The sequence below is a fragment of the Sinocyclocheilus grahami genome, unplaced genomic scaffold (genome assembly GCF_001515645.1).
Source record: "Sinocyclocheilus grahami isolate Dianchi unplaced genomic scaffold, SAMN03320097.WGS_v1.1 scaffold251.1, whole genome shotgun sequence".
NCBI classification, from domain to species: domain Eukaryota; kingdom Metazoa; phylum Chordata; class Actinopteri; order Cypriniformes; family Cyprinidae; genus Sinocyclocheilus; species Sinocyclocheilus grahami.
The window spans coordinates 108,555-134,270 of NW_015505430.1; the positions used below are offsets into that span (position 1 = coordinate 108,555).

The 25,716-nt window shown below is 34.4% G+C and overlaps 1 protein-coding gene across 1 annotated transcript; it reads right to left on the reverse strand.

Annotated features, from left to right (window-relative positions):
- Positions 1–6,377: 6,377 nt before the first annotated feature.
- cd4-1 (CD4-1 molecule) lies at positions 6,378–24,916 on the reverse strand. Its single transcript, XM_016289797.1, has 11 exons — positions 24,883–24,916; positions 16,466–16,581; positions 13,995–14,087; positions 13,760–13,900; positions 13,518–13,661; positions 11,176–11,424; positions 9,533–9,901; positions 7,713–7,964; positions 7,518–7,624; positions 7,347–7,393; positions 6,378–6,872 (listed from the first exon to the last, which is right to left on the reverse strand). Exons 3-11 carry the CDS (start codon positions 14,047–14,049, stop codon positions 6,836–6,838), a joined length of 1,401 nt encoding a protein of 466 aa, XP_016145283.1. The 5' UTR covers positions 14,050–14,087; positions 16,466–16,581; positions 24,883–24,916; the 3' UTR covers positions 6,378–6,835.
- Between the last annotated feature and the right edge of the window lie 800 nt (positions 24,917–25,716).

A 25,716-nucleotide genomic window follows, 5' to 3' on the forward strand; every position in this document is an offset into this window, starting at 1 on the left:
TTCAGTTTTCAACTCCATTCAGAATCTTAGAGTAAGTGTGCATTCACTATTTTACAGATGTTACTTTTATTTGATTTATTTGCTATATGGTAAACTATTTTTGCTATGTGGTAATTGTGTTGTTTGTTTCGATAAATTAGTACTAGTATCAGTGAACATCATAATGTTAATAATGTAGTTTGTGTAAACAGCATGCTTGCTTTTTTATTTCAGATGTGAGAATAACAGTGTAAAAGAACCTGTTGCAAAGAGAGCCAATGCAAAGCAGCCCACTTGGGTCATGGAAACCAGAGACTGACGTTGACATGTTCCACAGGCTCTGAGATTCCTACCTGCACAAGAACCTGGACCACAGCTAAGACCATGTGATGCACACACTCCCATGAGTTATTTTATGTGATAGTGATATGTATTCGAAATAAACTACAAACAAAAAATATATACATTTCTTTTTTCCTCACATTATTTCTTGTAGCAATTCCCTCTCAGTCACACACCTTACTGAAAGGCTCATTATGCAGCTCATTATGCAGGCCTTTGTCTTCTCAGGTGTGAATCACATCATTATTCATGATCATTCACGCCTCCTCGCATATACCTTTTCTACACAAAAAGTGTCTTAGAAATTTTAAATCAATATATTGTTTTCTGTGAATGAGTAAGATGATTTTCACATAATTTTGAAGCAAAAACTCTAGACTTCAAGATCAGTTCTCAAAAGTCTTGTGATCAAATGTTCTGTATGTGTTTTATGGCCTTATTTTTAAAATTTTAAAATTTTAGTTTTTCACTAAGCACGCATAAACGTTGTTTTCTCAAAAACACAATCACGTACATGCTGCTCTTGTAGCCCAGTAGCCCAGTTTGTGCTGATTACGGTGTTATTAAACTTTAGACATTCAAATGTTTGTAAGCAACTGAAAAAGCACAAATGTCAGGGCATGTCAAAACTTTTCCAGGCCCCAAAACACCCTCGGACCCCAGAGGGTTAAGTATATTAGAGTAGGCAAGATAATACTTTTACTTAAAGGATAGTTCAGCCAAAATTGAAAATTCTGTAATCATTTACTCACCCTCAAGTTATTCCAGGTTTGGAATTTTCATTTTTGGGTGAACTATCCCTTTAGCTAAGGTTATAAATATGACTAGTAGCTTTTCCCCAATATGGCATTGGTAGTTACTAAAAGTAGTTTACTAAAGTATCTCAATGTTTCTTCTACTAATTACTTTGTCATAGCTCTAAACAGTTTTTCTTTTCCTTCTTTCCCTAAATCAGACCAGACCCCTGTACTGCAGGATCATGCTGAATGTGCCAGTGCTGGACAAGTTTTTTAATGACTGTGACACACGGCCTGATTTTCGGCTGAGCAGGGAGGCCCTGACAGTGCTGCTGGATCTTCTGAGAAGTGAATGGCAACAGTGATGGGGTGCCACAATCCAGACACTGGCGTTTCTTTTCTGTCTGGCCTGGTACATACAGAGTGGTCTCCACTCTCCAGTGTTTGACATGCCTCGTTCCACTGTCCACCGCATTGTCCTCTGAGTCGCTGAGGAGGTGTTGGCCCTTCGCCAAGAGATTCACCTCCTGAAGACCCCAGAACACATGGAGGCAGGGCAGGTCTGGGCTCAAAATGTATGTTGTTTTTTCTGATGTTAAACCTAAGTTATGTTGTAAATAGTATGTTGTAAATAGTTGTAAAAAAGTACTTTCAGTAATGTATAGAACAATTTGTTTAAATATGTAAAAAAAAAATTTACAGGACAAAACAAATAAACGTATAGAAGAATGTTTTGTGAAAAAATTATAAGCTGCATTAAAAAAATTAACAATGTACATAATTACTTCTCTTTTATTTACACATGTGAATATGCAAAACAAAAATACAAAATGTACAGAAAGTACTCAGGCTCATTCACAAATAAATTACACTACAAAACTTAATAATGTATACAACGTATTCATTTAATTTTGAACTTACATCACAATAATAAACTACAGAAATTTGGTTGGTTCATTGACAACGTGACATTTAAAAAAAAAAGATATTGAAAAATTGTATTGTACTCATTTTTTCCCACTGTTTTCTCTTGCCTGTTACAAAGTATTTGTGAAATCTAGCTAACAAAATATATATTGTGTGTTGGAGTGGTCCAGACGCTACAGGAGAATAGCTAATAAATAATGCATTTGTTAAGCATTCTCTCAAGAAGAGAAAACAGTCTCTCCATTCTCTCCTTGCTCTCCTGTACTCTTCTCTCCTCTGTCTCTCTCTGGAGTTTGATGTCCTCCCTGAGTAGCTCCACCAGCTTCCACTCACTCCCTCACCTGTCCCAGGAGCAAATAAACCATGCCTGTTAACAACAACAGAACAATGAATTTCAGCAAAAATGTGTCTATTAATTTGCTTACTTTGTATTTTTTAAGTCTTTCCCCAGCAGGCTCATTTTCTCCAGAATAGTCCTAAAACAAGAGAAAATGGATACACTTATGAAAAATATAAAGACAGATTTGCAATCTTAACATTAGAAAATATGACACAGCAGGACATGCATACAAAATACTGAAGTGATAAAGTTTGGTTAAAACATTTGTTGACATGACAGCACTACAAAAACACAAAAAGAAAGATTATTGCCTTATATAGTAGTTGTCTTATTGTTTGTGGGCTTTGTTTAAAAAAAACCTGGCTTTTAACACTTGTTTCGCTAGGTATTTGAGTAAATGAAAACACAATACTTTTCAATGTGAATTCCCCCACAGAACTGTCATCCTCCATGTTCTTTGAATGTAAATTTCATCGTCATATGCGCGCAAGTGATTCTGGGATAAGGCAGGGTGCGAAGTGTCCATCAGATGTACACTTCATTTTCCTGGAAAACAGAGGGTGCATTTGAAGTCCCTTTCGAAATACGTCAGCCTTCATCGCGCCTCGGTGACGCAATCGGCCTTGGAATGCAGTCTTCGGAGGGTGCATCCTGAATTGGGACAGCTTACGTCGTGCCGCTGTGACGCAATCGCACTTCAAATGCACACTTCGGAGTCCGTGCACTTCACATTGGGACACAGTTTACATCTCCTCCAGAAGCCCGAGGTCACTGTTCTTTGCTGGTGAAATTATTGGGTTCAACCGTAATTTAAGAAGCTACGAGAATACTTTTTGTACGCAAAGAAAACAAAAATAACGACTTTATTCAACAATTCGTCTCCTCCATGTCACCCTGGTTCCATTTGGGAGAATATCCACTGAACCTAAACTGTATATGCTATTCTGTGTCAACTGATATACAAATATAATAGCAATGAGGCAATAATAAATGGTTCAAATAAAATATCAAGAGCAAGTAATTATATGGTTTTACTGAACAAAACCGTTAAAATACATAATAAAACAATATAACCTTTATATTACGCATTATATCAAATGCCTGCAGAGGGCCTGACGACTGGTTTTACACTTTACAGCGCGATCTAATGTTAATCCTTGGTTAATATCGACCAAACAACAATTAATTCAAATGTCCACTTAATATTAAATTTTTGACACTTCTTTATGATAGAAATACTACAGCCAAACTGTCATTTCTTGAACAAGAATATGTTGACTTCAAAACATGCAAACTCAGAGCGTGGGTTTGAGCTTTTATTTTGAAATCGAGATGAACAGCTAACGTTAGCATATTTAGAAAGATAATGAGTTCTCCTGTGTTGGTGCAGGTTTATAAATAAGTTACCTTATAGATCTGATAGAATGGTGCACATAGTTCCCAGATCAACGTAATAATAAAGCAAAGCAACTGACAACAATATGTAAAGATGGAGTTTGAGGCGGTCCGCGCATGTAAATGATAACAGTTCGTGTGGAGCAGCATTTACTGTGAACGGAGCCTACATAATCAGAATCAGAATCAGAATCAGAATGAGCTTTATTGCCAGGTATGTTTACACATACGAGGCATTTGTTTTCGTGACAGAAGCTTCCACAGTGTAACAGAATGAGGAAATTTTGTTTATATGTGTATTTGTGTGTGTGTGTGTGTGTGTGTGTGTGTGTGTGTCCCTCATTCTGTCCCTTGTTTTTCTATGAAAAGCCATGATTGTCCGTTATTTTCCAGTTCTGATGTTGGCAACCCTGGTTAAGATAAATGTGTGCTCCCTAAAAACACAAGTGCTCTGCAGTGCTCTTAAGATAATTGTTAGGTGGCAAAATGACATCAGTAAAAAAAAAAAAAAATGCTGGAGTCACCATACTCACTACACATGTTGTTTCCTCTGCTACGTGAAATAAATAGCCTAAATAAATAAACCTGCAGACAGGAAATATTACTGCACCACAGCAATAAATAAATAAATAAACCTCCAGACAGGAAATATTACTGCACCACAGCAATAAATAAATTGCTGATTACATTTTGCTCAGTGACCTGTAAGGTATTACCAGAGGCGGACAGTAACTAAGTACATTTACTTAAGTACTGTACTTACTGTACATTTTTTGAACACTGACCAGTTGCAAACGTGATATTTATTTATAACAATTCAATAAGAAGTTAATATTTTGGTATATATTAGACACAATATTGTCTGATTTTGCTAAATTCTGTACGTGAAAATATTACCTATAAAGCCACAGAAAAACTGTTGTGCATCTCCTAATAAAACACAAGTACCACGAGAGCGATTAGACAGCATTTTTTTTTGTTTGTTTTGATGTCAAATAAGCCTTGCTATTTTACTTTTTTGTTAAAGCAGTGTTGCTGTTGTAAAGTTGTACAGCTACAGTTGTGTTGCTGGGTTTTAAAGCAGGTTTGATTTTGTTTCTTCCTTATCACTCTGTATTTACAGGATTTCACTGTCCACTCTGTTCAAATGTGGATGAATGGCTAAACATAGATGTGTACACACACACTGTCAGAGCTGTGTGAGATCACTACCATCCTGCTTTTGTGGGGGTGGGTAGGGGTGTTAAATATTTATTTATATAATATTTATTTATTTTTACATGTGTGTGTGTGGGTTTTTTTCTCCATACGTTTTTAACATTCTAAAAGCTCTTTATTTCAAAGATAAAAGATAGTTAAAGATAATATTATTAATTAAATACAACTAAATTACAGAATTATATGCGTTTTTGTCTCATACCTGACATAATAAGAGAGGCTGTAGTTTCTATAACTGATAGGCCTAACTGTTTGGTTTCAGGTTGTTCCAGCATTTCTCTCCAAACATCAGCACTGATATGACTATGAGTTTTAATGACTGCCATCTAGTGGAGAAAAATCTATTTATCCTGTATACACTTCTAAAGGCCCGTTCACACCAGCGGACGATATCATCTCTCTGTTTTAAGCGCAAGCTCCTCCGCCGCTTTAAATTCTCGAGCTCGTGCTAGCAGGATGGATTCTGATTGGCTGTCAAAGGTTTTTTTTATCGTTCATCAGCTGGGAAAAAAATCGTTCTGGAAGTGATTCCAACGATATCGTTTCTCTGTGCCTTTATCGTTATAGCTGTGGTGTGAACTCTGCTATTCTCTAATATTGAGAACGATTTTTAGAACTATGTCTTTATCAGTTATCGTCCTTGGTGTGACGGGCCTATAAGTGTTTATATACTACATGATTAAACAAGATGAGACTGCAGACAGTAGTGGCTCAAATGAGAACAAGCGTTGTATTAGTGGTTTAAATGACATTTTGGAGTGAGAATGATCATACAGTTTTGTTTCATCAAGTATTTTTGATTTCACTTGATCAATATTTTTAGTTGCTTTTTTTCTCAAATACAAAAAAAGTTCATTTACAAATGTAAAAGAGCATTCAAAAGATAAGGAGGTAAGTAAAGCAGGAGTGGATGAAAATAGAAAAATATAAAGAGGCACTTTGGGCAATTGTAATAAAAAATATACAAATAATTTCACTGTGCCTAGATTACAATAGCAACAGAGTAATAGCAACATTTTATTTTGTATTGCGTGCTAGCAGGATGGATTCTGATTGGCTGTCAAAGGTTTTTTTTATCGTTCATCAGCTGGGGAAAAAATCGTTCTGGAAGTGATTCCAACGATATCGTTTCTCTGTGCCTTTATCGTTATAGCTGTGGTGTGAACTCTGCTATTCTCTAATATTGAGAACGATTTTTAGAACTATGTCTTTATCAGTTATCGTCCTTGGTGTGACGGGCCTATAAGTGTTTATATACTACATGATTAAACAAGATGAGACTGCAGACAGTAGTGGCTCAAATGAGAACAAGCGTTGTATTAGTGGTTTAAATGACATTTTGGAGTGAGAATGATCATACAGTTTTGTTTCATCAAGTATTTTTGATTTCATTTTTATCAATATTTTTAGTTGCTTTTTTTCTCAAATACAAAAAAAGTTCATTTACAAATGTAAAAGAGCATTCAAAAGATAAGGAGGTAAGTAAAGCAGGAGTGGATGAAAATAGAAAAATATAAAGAGGCACTTTGGGCAATTATAATAAAAAATATACAAATAATTGCACTGTGCCTAGATTACAATAGCAACAGAGTAATAGCAACATTTTATTTTGTATTGTACTATGTTATAGGAAATAACACATTTTTTGCACATTTATCTTCCAAACAAATTATATCATGTTATATACACCAAAAGAGATACAGCATATTGTTTGAGTTGCATATAATATAGCTTGCGATCAAGCATGTTCAAGTATATAAAGTGTCTATGAGAGTATTTGACAAAATAATTAAAAAAATGCCAGCATCATCTGCACAATGAAGACCATCAGTTCTGGCACAGGAGGATTTGTTTAGGCAACTGTACATTAATTATAAAAATGAAAAGCAGAAGATCCTCACGTCTTGTAGAATCCCTTTTGATTCTGCTGGGGACTGAGACAGAGACATAAAAAAATATATATATGATTTTAAGGATGATTTATCTTCATATAATCATATATTCAGTAACCACAAAATGTATTTGGACACTATTGTATGTAAATGGGATTACATTTCATTAGTTAGCCAAATGTGATATTTGCAAAATATTAATTTTTTTTAAACCAACTTATTTCAAGTCAGTTCAAACAGCTTGTTCAGCTCAGAGTAACCACAACGAACATGTCATACAGCAACTGAAAATTGTCCAAATATTGAACAGTATATCTATTTATCATTTAAAACTGCTTTTTGTCAAATGTTTTATTCCTGAAACAAGTGTATTTGTGCCATATTTAAAAAATAAATGTCAGTTCAAGTGTCAATGATATCCATACATTTTAAGTGTGGCTTAAGTGTCTAAATAAATCTTAGGGCAACTGTATGTGTTATTTTGAAAGCAGCATCTCTAACAACCAGCAAACTCACTTTTTGCAGCAACAGAATTTGGTTTTGCGTCGTCTGTACATCATCATCTGTTAAGAAGAATGAAAGAAAATGTATAAGGCATTTGATTTTCACCTTTAAAACACTTTATAAATGACGGCCTAGTGTGCTGAACTGGATAAAACTGCACTGAGTATCATAGTGAACATTAACCTGTCTGTATCTGCGAATGCATATGATGATGACCACAAGGAGCAAGATGAAGACCACGACTCCACTGCTGATGGCAACACAAAGCCAGATGTCCACTGGAGCTTTCTCTGTGAAACATTTTATTGACAGCAGAAGTTTTACTCACTTGTTACTGCACATGTATCACTCTCTCCCTCTGTCTTTTACTTCTCTTACCAATCTTTAATGATAGCACAGCAGATGTCAGCTTCTTCCCCTCTTTCCAGAGTTCACACGTCCATTTTCCTCTGTGCTCCACTTTCACTTCAGGTATGGACAAAGTAGATGGATGAGGCTTGAGACCGGAAAAAACGGAGCAAGACGAGCAATTCCATTCCACCTCGAGGCCGGAGGTAGTGTGATGTCCTAATGTGCATGTCAGATTCACACTTTGGCCTTCATATACTCGAGAACCTCCAGAAGAGGAAACTAATAGAAGGAGAAATTTAGAGAGTTTAGATTAAATAAGGCAAGAGATGTTTGCATTGTAAGTGCAGAAAGAAAAGTCTCAAAAACATAAACACTCTCTGTTTCAAGCCACAGTTAATGCACAGTAATCCTTTATTCCACTGTTGGGGAATCAATTCCTCACGTCTTGTAGAATCCCTTTTGATTCTGCTGGGGACTGAGACAGAGACATAAAAATATATATATATGATTTTAAGGATGATTTATCTTCATATAATCATATATTCAGTAACCACAAAATGTATTTGGACACTATTGTATGTAAATGGGATTACATTTCATTAGTTAGCCAAATGTGATATTTGCAAAATATTAAATTTTTTTAAACCAACTTATTTCAAGTTCCACTGTTGGGGAATCAATTTCAAGCTACAAGTTACTCATAATTTAAAGGAACACTTAAAGTTTTACTTTGAATAACATTTAATAATTCTCTGAGGTGACAACAGTTGTATTAATTGACTAATTTAAAATATTTTTTTATTTTATATATGATTACATGACCAGACTAATACTAGTGGTATTTTATCTTCGCAACCGTTACTGGACTTTTTTTTTTTACTAGTTTTTCTAGTGCACTTGATGGAGACCAAATTTCAAAGAAGGACTCGATTTGTCATGACAACGGCGTTAAATTTAAACAGATTACAAGTACAACACTTTAATGCACGTAGGATCTAAACATATTGTCCCATCATTCAATAAAATATTTGATTATAAAGAGAAAAAAAAAACTAAAATGTCAACCACTCTAATATGTTTTTATCTGTTAATTTACATGATACAGTTTGCATCACATGGTCCTTTATTCCACTGTTGGGGAATCAATTTCAAGCTACAAGTTACTCATAATTTAAAGGAACACTTAAAGTTTTACTTTGAATAACATTTAATAATTCTCTGAGGTGACAACAGTTGTATTAATTGACTAATTTAAAATATTTTTTTATTTTATATATGATTACATGACCAGACTAATACTAGTGGTATTTTATCTTCGCAACCGTTACTGGACTTTTTTTTTTTACTAGTTTTTCTAGTGCACTTGATGGAGACCAAATTTCAAAGAAGGACTCGATTTGTCATGACAACGGCGTTAAATTTAAACAGATTACAAGTACAACACTTTAATGCACGTAGGATCTAAACATATTGTCCTATCATTCAATAAAATATTTGATTATAAAGAGAAAAAAAAACTAAAATGTCAACCACTCTAATATGTTTTTATCTGTTAATTTACATGATACAGTTTGCATCACATGGCTATTTATATAAGTAAATATTCATGACTGTAATGAAAAGAAAGTCTGATTGGTGAATATCGCTTGTTTGGGAAACCAAAGCACAGCACGAGTAACAAAGTAACAAACAGCAATGTTTCATTTGGTAGGGTACTTGTTGGAAAACATAGCTCATTATTGTGAAAACTACATTATTATAGTTCGGTCACACTACTGACTGAAAGTAGACAAGTTAGTAGTTAGTTCATTAGTTACTAGACCCCTAAGACTTGTCATTTCACTTACTCTTCAGAACCTCCACCTGGACTTTTCTGCTGAGGGTCTTGGTGCTAAATATCAGATCACATGTGTAAACCCCCCTTATGTTCTCTGATACAGGCAGATTAATCGATAGATCCTGGTCTTTCAACTCTCTTCCCTTGTCCTTGACAGTACCGTCTGAGCGCTGTGTGTCGTTCCATCTGACCACTGGATCAAAACTAAGGCTGAGGAGAGATTGTGTTAACTTCGGGTCGCTGAGAGGACTGAAGCTCCAGTTACCACCCCTGAGACCAGTTTCTTTCAAGATGGACCAGGGAATGTTAGAAGACAAAGAACAAGGAATGTCGACTTTAGAGGACGAGGTATAAATGGTTTCTGGAGAAGGGGAGAGGTCTGGAGGAAAAGGAATAAAAACAAAGGAAACATAGTTGTTGTTGTGCAAAGAAAATAATAATAATAAAAAAGAAAGAAAAAATCTTTCTTTCTTTCAAAATTAATTTGAATTATTTAATGAAGTAGTCTATATAAATTGTAGCAATTATATTTGCATATTATATACTTATATTTAGGCGGGGGTTATCCTTACAAAAAAAGAAAAAAGAATGAGATTAAAAAAGGTTTTATCAGTGCTCTCTCATTCATTCGTTCTTCCCCTTATAGATCCTGACTGTAATCATTGTGTATGTTTTTTGTGAATTGTAGACATACCCTTACGAAAAATATGTTTATTCAAGTGTGCTATTAGTATACTTCTTTTAAACTTAAAATAGGAAAGTATACTTTTAGTCTACTTTTTATGTACTTCTCAGAAATGGGCTTTATGTACTTCTCAGAAATATACTTAAAATGACATTTAAGTATACTTGACTTATACTTAGAAAAAGTCTAAATCAATTTTAGCTATAATTGTGCTCCTAGAATCTGTGTTTTCATTGTTATACTGTAAGGGGCGCTAGTACACATCTTCTGTACAGAATTTCCAAAAAACACAAGTGAAGAAGAAACCGAAACAAAAGATGCTTCCACATGTAATCTAACACGATCATCAGACATAAAACAGCATCAAAACTGTGTAACGTTATGGAATAAAATGTCGACCAATGAAGAGGTAATAATGACTGTCAAGCTTTTGGGATGTTCAACTTACAAGTATACTTGCAGTATAAATCTACTAAACTAGTAGTTTACTGAGACTATACTTTAAAGTGTACTAAAAATGCTACAACAAGTATTTAATTAGAAAACTATCAGTATTCATATAAGTTCACTTTTAGTATAGTTGCAGTTCAAGCTAAAAATTTTGATGTAAACTAGTTGTGTACTCAAAGTTTACTACTGTTATACTTAAAGTATACTTAAAAGTATACATTTATATACTAGAAAGTTGGCCAATTTAGTCCCAAGGAGTATTGAAATAGTACACTTACAAGTATACTACTAGTACACTGATATTTGTATACTTACTACATAAAGTATACTTAAAAATATACTTGAACTTTACTTAAGTATACTTTCTAAAATAAACTTGAAGTATACTAGTTTTTGATAAGGGTACAGTATATTCTTTATTGCTTTGTAAGCAACTCTAAGAATGAGCAAACTCAAGTAAATGGATAGATACATTGGGAAAGAGAGAGTGAAGGAGTTTAATAACACAATAATCTCACCTATTACAGAAACAGTTGTTGTTGCTTCGGTTTTCCTTGTACCATACTCCAACTTGCATGTCCAAACACCACTATGACATCTAAACACACCTTTGACTTCAGTTTTCTCGCCGTAACGATTCCTTAGATTGCAGTCTGAGTTTTCAGGTGGAATCCATGTTACTATGGGTTTAACTGGACTAGAGTCCATTTTACATTCCAGAGACAGAGAGTCGCCGGCAATCACAGCAGGCACTTTGGGTATAGTGACTGAAAAAGAGGAAAAAATGTTGAAAGGTGGAATACGACAACATTACAGGAATCTTATCATGTAAAAGTTATAGCCTACACCACAAATTATCAATAATGTCAAAGAGTGTGTGTGTGTAACTGGATTAACTGATTTAATTCTGTTCATACTGCCAAATATGCAGTGCAGTTAATATAATTGTAGTGGACATATTACACATGATTAATTCATTGCCTGATGTGAGTAACATGGAGATAGATGATTGTAGTTTAAATGAATAGATTCATTTGTCATACTTTTTTTGTTTGTTTGTTTGTTTGTCTTTGCAGTTCAGCCGAATGACAAAGGGGGGAAGTTTACTTCTGTGTTCACATCCTGAATCGAGCTCAACAGTAGGTGTACACTCTTAAAAATAAAGGTGCTTCACGATGCCATAGAACAACCTTTTTGTCTAAATGGTTCCATAAAGAACCTTTAACATCTGAAGAACCTTTCTGTTTCACAAAAGGTTCTTTGTGGTGAAAGAAGGTTCTTCAGATTACAAAAAGGTAAGAAAGAGATGGTTCTTTAAAGAACCTTTGACTGAATGGTTCTTTGTGGAACCAAAAATGGTTCTTCTATGGCATCGCTTGAAGAACCTTTTGAAGCACCTTTATTTTTAAGAGTGTCATTTCCTCATATTTGAAAAATGAACTGATAGAAATACTCATTTTAATTCTCACCTTAATTTTGGGGAAATTAAAGGCACAATATGTAAGATTTTTTTATTAAAATATACAAAAACTACTAGAACAGTGTTATATATTTTGCTGACTTGTGTACTTACATTATCCCAAATGTTTCGAAGAATGTTGAATTCCAGAGAAATAAGCAATTTTAACTAGTGACACGGACCGTTTCCATAGTGTCATTGTGGGGGATCATGATTTCACCAAGTACAACATGTTCCTTGTTGATCCTGGAACAACATTCCTATCAACCAATCAGAATTGAGGGAAAACCTTTCAGGAAATATCTGTTTTAGGCTTACGATCAGGGTTAGGTGCTTCTACACCCTTGTTAATCAGCTATCATTTCACACTGATTTTAGGAATAAATTATGGGTAGGGATTGGGTTAAGTCTATATTTTTGGACCGTTATGTTGATCCAGGATCAACAAAAGATGTTGATCCAGGAACATGTTGTACTTGGTAAAATGTGTCGCCTGCCAATGACGTCATACACCCTCGATTTCCGGTTTTGTTTTGTAGAAAACATGGAAACACCAAAGACGCTTTAATATGTTATGCGTTTTATTAGACAGGTGACGACCGCACAGAGTAGCATTATAACAGAACTTTCAAATGTATCTAGTATGATAAAACAGCGCTGCTTTTCCCCCCCACATACGCACGACCAGAAGGAGTGGAAGTGGTCGACTGTGGCATAATAAAAGCTCTGCTGCTTTCGAGCCGTGTGTCATGCTCGTTCAGCGGCCTCGTTTCACTTCAATGGCTTTCAGCCTCACCCTGCTTCATTCTACTACGTTAATAAATCATTAGCTCATTCATGAACATGATTTCTGCCCGAGTCCCATCGGATTGCTTCGGCTGTGGGGATAAAGACGACAACTCTCTTAATTCCACACTCAGTCACGGCGTCATCAAACTACGCCTTTGTTTCTTTGTTTGTTTTAAATAGGCACCCTCTAGTGGCGAAAACTTACATTGTGTCTTTAAATGATAGCACTTAACAGGATAGTTCACCCTAAAAGTAAAGATCTGTCATTTATTCAAACTAGTCTGACTTTCTTCTGCTGAACACAAAATATATTTTGAAATATATATACTGTATATACCATGTATACCATATATGCCAATACCATGAAAGTCGATATGGTCCAATGCTGTTTCTGGACCCCAGTGACTTTCACTGTATGGACAAAAACAGTTCAAAACATTCTTCAAAATATATTCGTTTGTGCTCCACAGAAGAAAGAGTGACATGAGGGTGACATATTTTTGGGTGATCTGTCCCTTTAAGTGATGATGTGACTAAAAAATGTGGATAATTTTTCTACTTGTAGTTTCTCACACACACACACACTCTCTCTGTACACACTCTCTCACTTACCATGGTACAGTTTGTAGAACTTTTCAAATTTTTTTGATAATACATGTTGTTCACAGCGCCAAATTTCAAAATCTGATTCCTGTACTGGTGAGATTTTAAGAGAGAAATCTAGCAACAGATCGGCGTGTGTCTTCGTTTCTTTACCTAGAGAAGACCAACATACATGTGCAGTTATATTAAACATGATAGCCTGATTATTACTATAGAGAGAAAATGCATAAACTCAAAATCATGCATCTCACCCCTTTGGATTCCCCCCTGAGGATTCCTGCTGATAGTTATGGATTCGTCGTTCCCGCGGTACCAGTTCACATAAACATTTCCTGCTACTACATTCTCTCTAGGTAGGGTAACAGTCCCTCCTACCTGTGCGTAAATTACTTCTGGGTTTTGAAACACATTGGACAGAAAATAATTCTTATTCAGGCTACATTTTACACTTTTCACCATATAACAACTATTAAGATTGTCACTGACCTTGCGCTTTAAGAAATCCAACAAACAGTGATATTAGTATCCAGCACAACATCATTCTGTCCTCAGAGCAGAACCAGAAAGGATGGAGGGGATCTGTGAGACATAGCCATAGAAAATTTGTCACCAAGAGCATAAAAATACAGAGGAAGGAAGGGGCTTGTGGTGGGCTCAGATTTTTTTTGATTGAGAGAAACTGTAAGAGTGCCAGATAGTGAGGGGGAGACGGAAACTTTGTGGTGGGCTACGGGTTACAGACATAAAGGTAGACGAGTGCCAGTGTAGAAACATGAAAGAACAACAGCTAGAAAGACAGTGAGAAAAAGACAGCTAGAGGTGTGTCTGTGGTGGGCTGAGATTGTACAGGGAGTAGATTCTTATCCCTCTCGTTTTCACCTCTTCACCTCCTCCTCCTCCATATCACCCCCTCTCTTCCTCCCTTGTTCCACGAAAGGCGGATCTCTCCACGCTTACACACAGAAAAAAGAACACCACATGGCACTGCTGGTGGTGTCGCTGAGCTTGGAGTGTGGAGTGTGGTGTGTGTTATGCCTATTATATCTGATCTTGCCTTTTTTCTCTTTGCATGTGATTCACACAAATCTTTCTTGTTACTTCTTTTGAAGAGATTGACACTTCACACTAGAAAAATGCAGACACCTAATTTATTTGTTACGCTCTGTAAACCCTTTTGATCCTAAACTAGTAACACCAAGGTCTTGGGTTTGATTACCAAGAAATGTATGAAATGTAAAAATATACTTAAATGCAACGAAAGTCACTTAGGATAAATTGTCTGACAAAGGAATAAATGTAAATTATGCTCAAACTTAAATGCACATTTAAGAAAATCCTTAGAAATAATCATATACAGGCAAATATATCGTTCCATTTCCAACTTTAATATTTAGTGATTTTAGTCTTAAAATGATTTTGTATATATTTTTTTACTTTTGCCTGTTCACCACTGAAAACCACCCAAAAAAAAGTGGCTCAAGATTTGTAGAATGAATCATTGAATTTCTATATAAAATAAAACAAGATCTAGCTATGCTGTGCTACACACATATTATTGATAAATAACAGCTCTTTTTTGTGACAAATGTGTTTTTTTATAGTAGGCTAAGTATGTTTAGTAAATACAACTTCTGCAGCATAATTTGCAGCAATATAGTACGCAAAAGTATGCTTCGTAGAACAGTTTGTGACTTTCTGTTCAGGCTAGTAAAATTTTTATTAAAAGTTCTAAAAATCCAACAACATAAAATCCACAATAATGCGTAATTAGCCATAGGGAATATACATTTTCATGCAGAGTGTGGTACTAAATATTTACGTTGGCCTCGTGGTACAGGCTATTATTTGGCTGAATTTAAAGTGGTGAATTTCAGTATGAAAAAGTGCCATTTTCAAAAACAGATTTGCAGACACGTTATCAACGGCTAAATAGAATCAGTATCACCCAGTGACCAGTGGTTGCATCCCGTGAATGTAAGCCACTAAATCAATAAAAATAAATGTAAAACCATTAGTTGAGACATACAATTATAATAATTTCAGCCATTTGTATGTTAGATCTAAATATTTTTATTGCTCTGATTCAGAATGAATTCAGAATTGCCTTGATTTTGTTCCCATCTATTACAAAAATGTCTCAATTGTAACCTTGTGAGTTTTAAGTCTCCAGTGGAGCACAGAAATGTGTTAGAAATGAGAGAAAAGTTTGTGAAGAATGAGAAACAGAAACAGAGGAAGGAGCTGCACACTAAGAAACGCAACGATAGATGTAGAGATAAAGGCAGCCAGAGACTGCACCTGAACAAGTAACCCAGAAAGACAGATGATCAGGGCTGTGGTCAGGATGGAGGTTAAACAGCAAACAGACGCACAGACATGGAGGAGAAGGGAGGGGAACATTAGTAAAGCCAAGAACTTCAATTTCTAAATGCTTGCAAAACTATTAGAAAAAACAAACTAATGGACTTGATAGATTAAGCATGTTCATTTTCATTCATGTCTGTTTTTTTTTATTTTATTTTTTTTATGAATCTTAGAGATTAAGAGAAATTATTCTGATGAAATTCCAAACTATTTTAAAGTTTAGTTAAAACTAAACACAGTGGAAATAGAAACATTCATGTTCTAATGTCCCATATGTGATTAATTGTTCATGTTATAACAGCTGAAGACAGTCCTTCTGATCATTTTCACAGCTACTCTCAGCATCGCATGCACTGAGTATACTTCTGTTTTACATCCCGTACATTTGATGTCTAATGTTATATATTGTGTATTGGAAGGTTTTCAAGTTTCTGTTTGAAACTTTAACATGAAACAAGTTTTCAGCAATGTACAATATATTCTGTATGCTACATATCCCTATTCTGATCTTGTGAAGACATAAAAACAGATTAAATGAAATCATCCATAATAAAAAGTAATTAACGTTGCCATGTGTAGATAAATATACTCACCTTATGAGCAAAATTCTTTATCGTTCCTCTTCAAAGTTGTGCAGCGGATGTGTTCACTTACAGGCCAAAATATTTCTATTTAAATTCTGTTGACGCCTCCCCTCTGTCTGATTGGCCTGAGAGGTAAAAGAAGACGTCCGGTTATTGACATGAGGCTGTTGAATTAAGTAGATTTTTAATAAAAAATAAAAATAAAAAATTGGCTATACATATTTCCACTGAATATCTTGAGTTGTCAAACGAGTTGTCACTTGTAAATGTTTATTATAATTATTTTTTCTAACCACATTATTTCTCCCTCCAAAACATTATTGTTAGACCAATTTAAAAATTCATAATAAATTTATAATAACAGAGAATTTTACAGTCAGATCCATGTGGGAAAAGTTTCAATGACAATCATTAAATAAAATTAATGAATAAAACTGGAATGTTTTCCTATGATAAATTAAAAAAATTAGACATCGCTGTGTTACGCTCAAAAAAAGTTTTTTTCTGAGTAGGTTTTTCTGGGCTGTAGTACGTAACGGATGTATTTGATTATCATGTAAAGAACAACGTGTTCTCTGAAATATTGTTTATTTTACTTTATTTTGAACTGCTAGTTTTTGTGTAATTTTTTGTTAAGCTTGTCCAGGTTTTTTTTTTTTTTTCTTTTTTTTTCATTGTTTGTTTGCCACATTATTGTATAACTGACTTTATCTTGTCTATATACTTTTTTAAAATATCAGTGTCCTATTAGTAACCATGAGCATTGCTACGCAGCTATTGATAATTTTTTATAATAACCTAGTCTACTCCATTTAAAAACACTTTTTTATTAAGAATAAACTCCAAAAAGTCCAACAGAATAAACTCTTTAAAACATTTCTTTCTATTACTGTTTTTTTTTTTAGTTATTTTATTTTTAATTGTCCTTACAATTATGCATTTTTTAAATCTATTATTTGTTTAAAGAGATCCAAAGAGATGCTTCATTCTAATATCAACCTTCATCTGAATCCCCGAGTGCGTATATGTCTTGAGCAAATATGAGTGGAATGTTACAACATATTACGCCTGCACTATGAATAGATAATTCACTGCAATTTGTATAAGAATGTGAATCTTTGTAACCTTTACAAACGACCTCAGTGTGCTAAATCAGCATATAATCTGTGGATAACTGTACGTCCATAGATAAATTTGATTTTACAGAGAATTTCAATAAAATTCAAAGATGTCCAGTACTGTAAATTGCAAGAAAGATTTTCTCAATCTGTTATTTTTCCGAGCATTTAAAAAATGCCTGAAAAACAGAAAAGAGGAACAGTATTTGAAAAAGATATGAAAGTGCAAATGCGACTCGTGATCTTGTTGAGTGTAAATCCTTTGAATGCAATTATTATCATTTAATGCACTTATGCACTTATGTAATATGCAATTATGAGGCAAATGATGATTAAATGCATTTCCAAATATAGATCTGCAAGCTGAAGATTGCTGTTTCTGATATTATTAAAATGCAGTAAATTATCACAACTCAACTTCCTCTAAAAATTGACAAATCCAATAGGTTAACTTGCCTGTTTTTTTAAAACCTGAAAGAAGATACTTTCTCTGTAATGTATCACTTCTGCTATAAGATGAACTGATTTGAACCAATGCGGTTCCATAGAGGAAAACAAATGAAACATAGACTGAAATGAAAGCTTATGGAATGCAATGGTCAACCAAGTGATTTTTTGTAAAAGAGAACTATGTTTTTTGGGGTTTTTTTTTTTAAGGCATTGAAGAAAAATTCTTATGGTAGTTCTGTTTTAGTTTCGAGTCAAGTCAGCATCTTTCTGCACAATACTTCTCTTTAGTGCTGCTCACTGTTTACATTTATTATTTGCCACTCAACAAATCAAATGCCTCATAAGTGTAAACGTATTGACTTATAAGTCTTATTCTGGTTGTTGTGTTAAATTTGCGTTACAGAGGATTTAGGAACCCATAAGCAATGCACAAGTCGTAATACACACTTATCTAAACAAGCTGCACTCTTAAAAATGAAGATACTTCAGTCATTCTTTGCAGCATATTGTGTTCGGCAAAGAACGCCATTCTTAACGAGAACCAACCATTTTATTTGTTTATTTTTTGGGGGGGCTAAATTCTTTGGAACTGCAGAAACTCATCATCTCACATTATGAGTTCTTCAGGTCTAAGCACCAGCTCACTGATTTTGCCTGGTTTTGTTAAGACCCCAAAAAAGTTCTTTGTGGATTCTCCAATGCCGTCAGTATGTAAAACTGTAACAGGTTTAAGGTTGAATAAAGCATCCTGCTGTAGAAGAATAACTACATTAAAGAAAAGCGCGAGAGAGCGACAGGTACTCTAGAGTATATTTCAGCGCAGTAGGACAGGAGTGGTTTGCTAAGGGGAACCACATGAAGGTTGAAACAAACACGTTGCCTGCCTCACATCTGTGTCTGAGGTTTCACCCCTCTGTCATTCTTTCTCTTCCTGCCGTGCTCTGTTCGTCTTCTTCAAAAAATACCTTTAGCTTCACACAGTTCTTTATATCACTATTAACATCTATCTGTCTATCTATCTAAGTATTTATCCTTTTTCTCTCAGAGCTGAAAGGAAAGACCCATTTTAGAGGGATCCCTCATTACTCACATAGACTGAAAAGGTGTTGAGACACCAACATAATCATTACTGAAAGAGAGAAAGAAAGCAAGCAGGAAAAGTGGGCGATTTATTTCAATATGTCCCATACAGGTTTTCGTTACGTGTTTCCCCTTCAGCAAGTCATTTCTGTGTGTACTCGTCTGAAGAACCGAGGACTGATATTGTTTTCGTCTCCCACACATAACTTGTGTCAAGGTATTTTTGGGGAGAATAATCTGCAGTTTTCTTCTTTGCTCTCATTTTATCTACAGTCTTCGTTTGGTCTGCTAAAACTGCGAGAACTGTACGCATATATTGTGAGAGCTTCGCTATGGTTATGTGACCCAGAGGGGATCCCTCTAACAGATCAGAATCCTCAGAAACTTTCAATGATTCACACTCACACATCTGCTTAGACTGTGGGCCGTAGGAAATGTTGAAGAAGTCTGAGGTGTGCAGAACGCTGAAGAGGGCTAAGATGGATGCCATTGCTTTTGGTTTTCTAGAGTAAGAGTTTCACATGGTGAACGAAGTGTTTTGGAAAAGTGAGTGGAAATTACATAGAAAGACAAATTGCATTTGTCTCTTTCGTTCTTGAGTTTTCAGTTACAAACCTCCTCCATTTAATGAAGTCCTGTAGGTTTGAAATGCAAGCACGGCTAAATGTCAGTGGAAAGAGATGTTAAGAGAAAGAGAGATTACTGACATTTAGTCTGATGCTTACGAAAATGTGTATTTTTAGCTTAATGTACAGAAGATTAGATCATATTTTAGATGGCAAATTTCGAAACCTCATGGTACAGATGGTGATTCTGTTCCATTGCGTAATTATGTTCACGTCATTGTATTTCTTGCACGTTGTGTTTTTTCTGCTGAAATCTGCCCTTATTTATTGATGTATTTTCACAGAAATGCTTATAAAAAGGGTCATACTCATTTGCAGTGTAATTTCCTATATTTATGTGATCTCATTTTCACGTGGAGTTTGTTCCTCTGAATGAATTTTTGTTTTGTTTTTTACAATTCACATTTGGACATGATGATGGTTGTTTATATTTTAAGTTGAACAAATGACTAGACATCCTGAGTGTGACAAACTGAGAGGAGTTTAAAAATATTACTTAATATAACTTTCAAAAGAATATATAATTTTCGAAAACGTACTAACTAGGACTTGTTAAATGCCTCATCCATAACAGCAGTCATGCATAAAGCCACATTTGCTGATTTCTTTCTAATGAATGGCCTTTTCTGTTCCATAATAAAACTAAGGGTCAGGTAGGAAAACCCTCTCACCAAATGTGTGGTATGTGTGTGGGACAAAGCTGAAGTGAGAGGATGAGAAATAGAGAAAAATGTCTGTATGACACACTTTGTGAAAGAGGGAATCCTGCTCTCATTATGAAAATCACTCCCTCCTTCATAACAGCAGCACACAAACACCAAAATCAATCACAGATGCACTCTATTTTCGGACTTGTTAAAGTCACCATTTCACAATCATTGTCAAGTACTGCAGCAATAAAAATAAAGGGGGTCCCTTTTTAAATTTTTGGCCCATTGTGATGTAACACAGAATCACCCGAAAACCACCTGTTTTCTTGACTATTAAAACACATTTACAATATGTTTTATTTCAATTCCACATTCAGCGATGCAGAATCTGTGAAACACGTGTTCTGTGCTTGACAATGCACTACATTTTGCTCTTAATTTTCTCACTTGGTTTGCTGTTTATATCTTATTCTCTTGACTTAATGATTTCAAGACTATTACTGGCTTATTTTTCATTATTTACAGTCAGGGGAGGATGTTTTTTGCCAGAATGAATTCTCAGAAGATCAAGAGATCATGTTGTTGTCCCGTGACTTTATTTAAGAGTACATAAAATATTGTCAATCAATCATGACATTCATTATATTGATAACACAAAATAACTACATTTTCAGCTACTGAAACAACGTAATGAGAAGGTATTAATTCAAAGTTCTGTCAATTTTAATGAAATAAATACTCTAAACATGTTACACTCTTGTGGAGTTAAAGGCCTGTTCCACATAGTTTGTCCAACTGATTCACATTGATTCCTTCAATTTTCAGTATAAACATCTAATGACTGGAACGTTAATGCAATAGTGCCTCTATATTAAAAATTATTATACGTGTATGTCATATTGCATATGTATGTCATTCAAATGCATAAGGTAAATGCATGTATGCACAAAATTTTACTTTGTGTATGTATATATGTATGTATGTATTTGGCTAATGGCTTATTGCATTAAAAGTTTTTTAAAACTGATAAACAACATACTGTACTTTCTGTTTCTGTGCTATACGGATAATCTTAAACGTAATGTATTATATTGAGCACAATATTATGTTATTGGCCAGATAGGCAGAAAAGCATGATAACAAAAGATCTCGACAACGGCCAAACAAATCCTTGCCTGAGAAACTGAATCTGTGTATGTCTCGTGCATAATACATTATATTACCCATTGTAAGGCATTTGATATACACAAGTTGTGTGCAAACAGCTGATATTACATTTTATTTTATGATTGAGCTCATTTAATCATTTTGATCCAGAATTTTTTTCATTATCTCTGATAATTTTGTATCTAGAAGCATTTTGTGTCTGTGCTACAAATGTTTCTATCACTGAACAAGAGCCGTTCCGCAACTACAGGCCACTGCATTAGACAGCAAACGGCCGGAGACCAAATCCACTCTTTTAATCTGTTGTTTTACATTGTCATCATTAATACTGCTGTTCTCGTGCATAATACATTATATTACCCATTGTAAGGCATTTGATATACACAAGTTGTGTGCAAACAGCTGATATTACATTTTATTTTATGATTGTGCTCATTTAATCATTTTGATCCAGAATATTTTTCATTATCTCTGATAATTTTGTATCTAGAAGCATTTTGTGTCTGTGCCACAAATGTTTCTATCACTGAACAAGAGCCGTTCCGCAACTACAGGCCACTGCATTAGACAGCAAACGGCCGGAGACCAAATCCACTCTTTTAATCTGTTGTTTTACATTGTCATCATTAATACTGCTGAATCTACAATAACTAAAAACATAAGATGAGGTACCACTTTATTTTAAGGTAACGTTATTAACCTTGTTACATATATAGTAATAAAAGTAAATGATGCATAATTACACGCAACTAACCCTAAACCAAACCCCAAACCTAACCCTATATAGTAAGTATAGTTAATTAGTATTATTCAATACTTGCTTGTGTAATTACATTGTAACAATGTCACCTTAAAATAAAGTGGTGATTATTAAAAATATATGTCAATGATTTCACTGTGCAGCATTAACTGAGGTCAAAGGTACTCTTGATAGGTTGAATTTTGGGAAGCAGTTTTTGATGATTTGCATGTAAATTGATTTTTTTCATGCCATGACAGAACGAGACAAAAATGTAATAAAGCTTCTACGGTTTAGTTGTCTCCACTACATGTTCAAAACACAGTTGTTTTGTTTCTTAAGGTCAGTAGACTTCTGTAAAGTTAGTCATGCTGGAATGATAATGATATTTTCAGAATAAAATTAGCATGTCATAGAAAGCATAGAAGATAACCATACCCAGACATTTGCGAGTACAATAGTATATCCTGACAAATAGAATGCCTATGTGACATCTTTCACATGCTTGCATATTTTCGCAAGTTTTATTCACATGGGGGATGCGATGTGTTACAAAGATGAACTCTTTTTGATGAAATTTTTTTTTTTAATCAATGTGGTTGCGAGGGATAGCAGACCTACATCTCTTCCATGTTTTATTTGTTATGAAATCAGAACAAAACCAGATCTTCAACAGAAGACGGTAATGTCTGATGAAGACGCACAGTTGTTTTTTTTAAATCGGGCATCCGTTTTTATTTTTCATAAAGCAGCCTCAGAATGTATTTGGACACCTAAGCCACACATAAACATATGAAAATCATTGCATTAGATAACAAAATATCACATTTAATTGGCATTGTTGTTGTTTCAATAGGACAATTTTCAAGCAAACTATTTGATGAGTTATATTAAATAATAATACAATAGATTTACTGTTCAAATGAAGACTAGAAGTATTTAGATACTTTTGGGTTGTCAGACGAGTTAATGTGATGAGCTACACCTGTGGATTCATCTGTTAAGACACCTGTGTAACCTTAAGGTGAAATTCATACAGCCACTAAACAACATCTTAAAGCCAGTTTTTAGTGTATGCATATGACATCCAAATCAACTTGTATTGCATTCGGTTGCATTTGATCAGGTTCTCCTAGGAATCAAACCTATGACCTTGCCGTTACTAACACCATGTCATGCATAAATCAGAAGAGATAGTTAAAGAGCAAAGTTCTAGCAGCATTTTGTTCGCACTTGCTTTGATATTTTTAATATTGTATTTGATATTATATCTAATGCAATGACATGAGTTTTTAAGTCTGACTTTTGAGGGCACTGGATAGAAAAAAAATGGATAAACTGCAATTAATGTGGATTGATTTTCATTAATAAAACTTGGTGGAGGATGAGGATGTTGTCTGTTAAAATAAATGAATCGCTGTTAAGTGAAAAAGCTGTCCTCAGTTTTTGTTTCCTGCACAGAGTCTATCAAACTAATAATAAGGAAAGATCAACATTCCGTACCTGCAATTTTTTGAACCAATATATTCATATGCGATATATACTAGTGACTTAAACATGAAAATACTTTTTCCAGTATAAATGTAAAAATCGTCTAATTTTGTGAATTATGTTTTATGTAGGATTAGAAAATTTGCTACTTGTTTACATTACTTAAATGTACACATTTTTTAACTTTTATATCTATATCTCAGTGACCTAATATGAATTAAATTAAATGCCATGAATACAAAAATGCAAATAGAAAATGTATCCAATTTGACTGATTCAGTGTAACCGTGTGAACATTTAACGTATCACAAAACTGTTGAAACTTCCAAAACATTCAGCTTATCACACAAAACTACAAAACACTAAAATTGAACAATACTTAACAATATTTTTGACTTAATCTTCATCCCGTTTACAAGAGTCTACCTTGTCAACAACAAATCATTTTGAAAATTCAATTAACGGTTCATACTGAGGCCTTGGCCTACTGAACAGATAGACTTAAACACAATAATAAAACACCTAATATTTGTTAATATTCTATTCTGCATTATGAAGGCTAACACTTTCAAATGTTTCATGGCTACAGCAATAAGAGTAATAAGATGTAATAACACTCATTACCAAACACAAAAACATTACTCAAAGCATATAATTTTGCAATAAAATATCTGAAAAACAACCTCAAATACTTGTATGTAAATAACAGTACTCCTGAAAATGTCTCTTCGAATGGTTATTCATGCTATGATTATTGAACATTTGATCATTCAATACTATGATTACTACAAACAGCACACCAGAAACGTAAGATCGGCATCCGAAACGTTTGAGCAAAACTTCACACTACAATTAAAACAGTATATAGGATCATATGAGTGTAATGATCAAAAGTTGCTTGTGAATATCATTAACTAACAAACACATCTCCACCACTCTCATTTTATTTGGAATATTTTATAGCTCATCAATTGTGTCAGACATTTAGCTGAAGACAAAATACTTTTGGCTTTTTATATGAGAAAACACATGGCAGACATGCAGACTGGCCAATAACCAAAAGCAGCATGGTTTGTGTTTGTCATAGTAACAGAACAATACTTACAGTTGTGATGAGATGCGTGTGTGTTCTGTTCAGGGTCTCAGAGCTACACTGACATTTTCTTCTAAACACACTCTTGTCATACACACAGGACAGGAAACTGCAACGTGATTTGCGCAGCTCTACGCTCATGTGTCTGTGGTAACATGCCTTTGGTTTTACTTCAGTACTACTCTTCAGCACGATTTACCCCATTTCAGTGTCACACATCATTTATCTCACCAACGGCCTTCCGTCTGCATCAGATAGCCTTTCTTAAAGCTCCTTTCTCTTTGTCTTTCTAAATAGTGCGTTATGTTATCCTACACCCAAAAAAGGTACAAAACCGTACCCTTTCAAAAGATATTAATATGTACACTTCAGTTACTAATATGTACTTTTAAAGTACTAATATTTACATTTAAGGTAGTAATATGTACTATTTAGGGGTAAATAAGGTACAAAGATGTACCTTTCAGCTTTTGTACCGGTACCACCGCAGTCACAGAATTGTACCTTTTTTTTTATACTGTATTTCAAAACACACAGACACACTTTTGAAGTCAAAATCAGATTAAAGTTCTTCATAAGATAGTATTCTTTCAAATTTCTGCACATAAAAAAATAAACATGCAGTTTTTTCTGTATGTTTTGATGTCTGTGAACACGTACGGACACCTGTGAACTAAAACAATTCCAGCTGCACCAGTTTCTGCTCATTAAAATATATACACAGAGCAGCCCACACACGCAGAAACATGTTAAAAGAATATTAAAACTTTATTTAAAAACATTCAACATTCTTGTCATTCAAAAAGTACAGTTGTGAAAATATTTATATTATATACTCTGCAACAG